General features: G+C 42.2%; 1 protein-coding gene across 1 annotated transcript in view; it reads left to right on the plus strand.

Moving 5' to 3' along the window:
• The first annotated feature begins 409 nt into the window (after nt 1-409).
• The window catches only part of GPR26 (G protein-coupled receptor 26), a 20579-nt gene continuing 17099 nt past the window's right edge, over nt 410-3889 (plus strand). Inside the window, exon 1 of the mRNA XM_044445718.1 lies at nt 410-1128. Within this exon, the coding sequence (XP_044301653.1) occupies nt 410-1128 (719 nt within the window). The remainder of the gene's footprint in view (nt 1129-3889) is intronic.

The raw sequence follows: 3889 nt of genomic DNA on the forward strand, positions 1-3889 counted from the left end.
AAAAGCAGGTTAGAGTCAGCCTGGAAGCGTGTAGGTGGGAGGAGGGGAGAGAGAGTGAGAGCAAAAGAGAGAGACACACAGAGAGAAGAATAAAAATCCTGGTTGAATTGCTGAGAAGCTTTAGGACCAATAATTGGGGATCTCAGAAGAGCCGCTGCTCAGAATATCCTGCTTTCTTTAGAGGGAGATTGTGGCTTGGTCCTGCTGATATTTTTGTTTTAAAAAGCCTCCTCATAGTTTGACGGGCATTCCCAATGCTTTTGTGCATGTCTCTAAAAAGCACTGACGTGGAAAGAAGCAGCAGCAGAAAAAACTGTAGCTCTTCTAAAAATACTGAGGGCATGCAGGAGTGTGAGCAGGCTGGGGAGGGGGAGGAGGGTGTGAGAGTGCCTCGCCCCACGTTTTCTGGATGCCAGCTGGGTGCAGTTTTGGAAATGTTCCTCCCGTGAATGGAGGCACCATGAACATTTGGGAAGTGATTCTGGCTTTCTTGATTGTGGTGCTCATCCTTGTGTCGTTGCTGTCCAACGTGCTGGTGCTGATCTGCTTTTTATACAGTGCAGATATCCGCAAGCAAGTCCCGGGATTGTTTATCCTCAACCTGACCTTCTGCAACTTGTTGATGACTGTTTTGAACATGCCCCTGACCCTGGCTGGGATCATTTACAAGAATCCACCGGGAGGAGACCAACTTTGCCAGATCGTGGGTTTTCTTGAGACTTTCCTGACCACCAACTCCATGCTGAGCATGGCAGCTCTCAGCATAGACAGGTGGATCGCTGTGGTGTTTCCGCTGAACTACCATTCCAAGATGCGCTACAAAGATGCTGCTCTCATCCTGAGCTACACGTGGTTGCATTCGGTGTCCTTCCCGATAGTGGCAACTTCTCTTTCTTGGGTGGGCTTCCATCATCTTTATGCCTCCTGCACCCTGTACAACAAGAACCTGGAGGACAGGGCACAGTTCATGATCTTCACGGGGGTATTTCATTCCCTCAGCTTCCTCCTCTCCCTCATAGTTTTGTGTTTCACATATTTAAAAGTACTGAAGGTGGCACGCTTTCACTGTAAAAGGATTGACGTGATAACTATGCAGACCCTCGTGCTGCTTGTGGACATCCATCCCAGGTAAGGAGATACCTTTGTCCTTGACTGGCAAGGGCATGGACAGCTGAGGGTGCCTGTGGAGAGAGAAGATTAGGTTCAACAGCAGACTAAATTATCATCCATCTGCATCTAATTATTTCAAAATATAGCCCTTGCCTGTTTTTACTTTGCATGTTGATATTTCCAGGTGTCTTTGTAGCTACAAAATTAATTGCTAATTATATCTGCAAACAGCAAAAGATTCATCCAGGAATCCTTGAATGTGTTGAAAGGCTGCAGTGGAATCAGAAGGTTTGCCGTTCCTTTCTTTGCTTTTCCTTTTGAACTGTGGGTCTGAATCTTTATTATTGTCACTTGCAATGAACAGATTCATGTCTGTTCATTGAAGCCAATCAATTCTGTTAATGGGTGTTATATGAACTGAATCTAACTGAAATGCCGGATGTCCCTTAAGATTTTGCACTGGGAAAATACCATGCTGAATGCCATTCTGTTTTCTGTGCAGTTTTGAATGTCACCATCAAGTCAATAACTTTATTTTCCTTGAAGGAAGGAAGGAATAATATTTTCAAAATAAACACAAGCAGCCAGCTAGGTACAAATGCATCCAAAATAGAATTATGATACAAATTCATACTGACAGGGAAGGGGAATTTAAGTTAAATGTGCTCAAGAGTCCTTAAATCAACCCATATTTTCTAGGTATGGAGTCTCAAACCAAGGGGAGAGGATAAAGGAAGGGACTACAAGGATGGGGAGGATAACCGGAGGGAGGTACAGAAAGGAATGGTGCTGCGAATGAGGAAATTTAACTAGAGGATCTGTGAATGGGAATTAGATGTGAAAGGATTTGACAGGGGAAAATTGGTCTGACTGCTGGTGGGAGATGAAGATAGCTTCAGGAGGAGCACAACAGGAAAGGACAAAAGTTTGTTGGAATAAGAGTTGGTGAAGAGAGGAAGGGGGAAGTGTCAGCAGGTATGTGCACACAACAAGATGCTTCAGGAATGGGAAGCATGAACCTATGGCAAAAACCTCACTGGAGGAAATGGATCAATGTGAGGTGAATATTCCAGTCAGGATGCTCTATAATGTGCTTGTGTGTGCATGTGTGCAGATAAGGCAACAGGATTGTGGTCCAGTGGCTTGAGTCCTTTAAAAGGGCTGTGTTAGTTTGGAATCACTGAGATCCTGAATAATAATAAGTGCAGTTATGAAAGAGATAAGTGTCCATTTGGAAGTAAAGAAAATAATAATTAGCAAGCATATAGCACTTTAGACTGATCAAGCCTGTTCCAAACCATTATTTTATAATGCCTAAACTGACCCAGTTTAATTACAAGGAGTCTGGAGGAAAGTGCCTAAATACGCATTGTAAGTTTGTTCCAAAGGCAAGATTCAGACCGGGGCTAACCTGATCCACAGCTCACTATCTCAAGAAAAAACTGCACATGGCATCAGGAATTACTCAAAAGTAGCTGCAGATCCCTAATTTGTGCTGCTGCTGGAGGATAGTTTAATCCATTGCTCATACACCATTTCTCCAGTTTAAATCATTATTGGGAAGTGGAATAGACAAGTACAAATTAATACAGGTACCTGTTTTTTTGCTGCATGATGGATAATAGCTCTAGGATAGCAACTGAAATCAAGAAAATGTCATAGCAGCAACGGATTAAATTTTCTCCTCCAGCTCCATGGCCCCAATCTAATTTGGGCTCCTATAACTTCTTTTAAGTAAAGTCTCTTGCATCAGGTGTAGTCTGGACCTGAGACCTTATGCAACATATTATGCTCTCATCATAGCTCAGCTGACATAGGAAACCAGCCTAGTGAAAAGATTTGTCTGTCGTATTTGATAGAATTCCCAGTACTCAGAAAGAAACTCCAGGAATATAGGGAAGTGAGTACTGCAACAAATTAATTGGCTTTGGAAATGTTTTGAGGAACAGAAATAGAATGGAGTTAATGTCTGGAAGGATGTCAAAAGGTCCATGTTTTTGAGAGGGGTGGCCCTGTTGCTGGAAAAAATAGCAAAGGATCCTGTGCTACCTAAAAGACTAACAACTTTATTTTGGCATAAGCTTCTGGTGAGCACTGTGTGAATCTGATGCATCTGACAGTGTCCACAGAAGCTTATGCCAGAATAAATCTGTCAGACTTTCAAGTGACACAAGTCTCCTCGAAGGGCTAATAAGGCCATGGTAAGATACTCTAGGATTTTAGAGTATCTATCAATTGAGATTCGGGGAGTGAGTGGTAGTGGATAGGAATGAGATCAAGAAATTGAAGACTACTTTAAAAAATATGTTAAGGGACAGTTTTATCCAGGAAGGTGTTAAATTGTAAGCAGATTAGCAGAGATAGTTCTAGCAAGGAGGAAGTTTAACATTTACAGTTGTTTCTTAAATCATCTTACAAATGTCCATACCAGTCATGCCTGAGGTCAGTTTTAGGATTGTGAGCTGAGCAACCAATAAGATTGTAGGCAAGTAATAAGCCAGATTGTTTTGAGCCAATTACAAAATCAAGATGTGAGACCATATGCACAACAAGCCATGAAGAACTTTTCCCTTATTATCAGAGTTTCTCAGAAACTTTAGAAGGCAAGCAGACAGAATTACACACTGGCCTGATTCAGAACTTATGAGAAACAATTGTTTACTATCATGTGCATTTATCTGTGGCTCAGGTGCTCCCCACTCCCCTGACCATGACCATGAGGAGATCTGCAGCACAACAGATTAAGTCTAAACTGAGTTTAATCTTAACTATGGTCAAT

The sequence above is a fragment of the Varanus komodoensis genome, unplaced genomic scaffold, assembly GCF_004798865.1.
Source record: "Varanus komodoensis strain SLA01 unplaced genomic scaffold, ASM479886v1 scaffold49, whole genome shotgun sequence".
NCBI classification, from domain to species: Eukaryota; Metazoa; Chordata; class Lepidosauria; order Squamata; family Varanidae; genus Varanus; species Varanus komodoensis.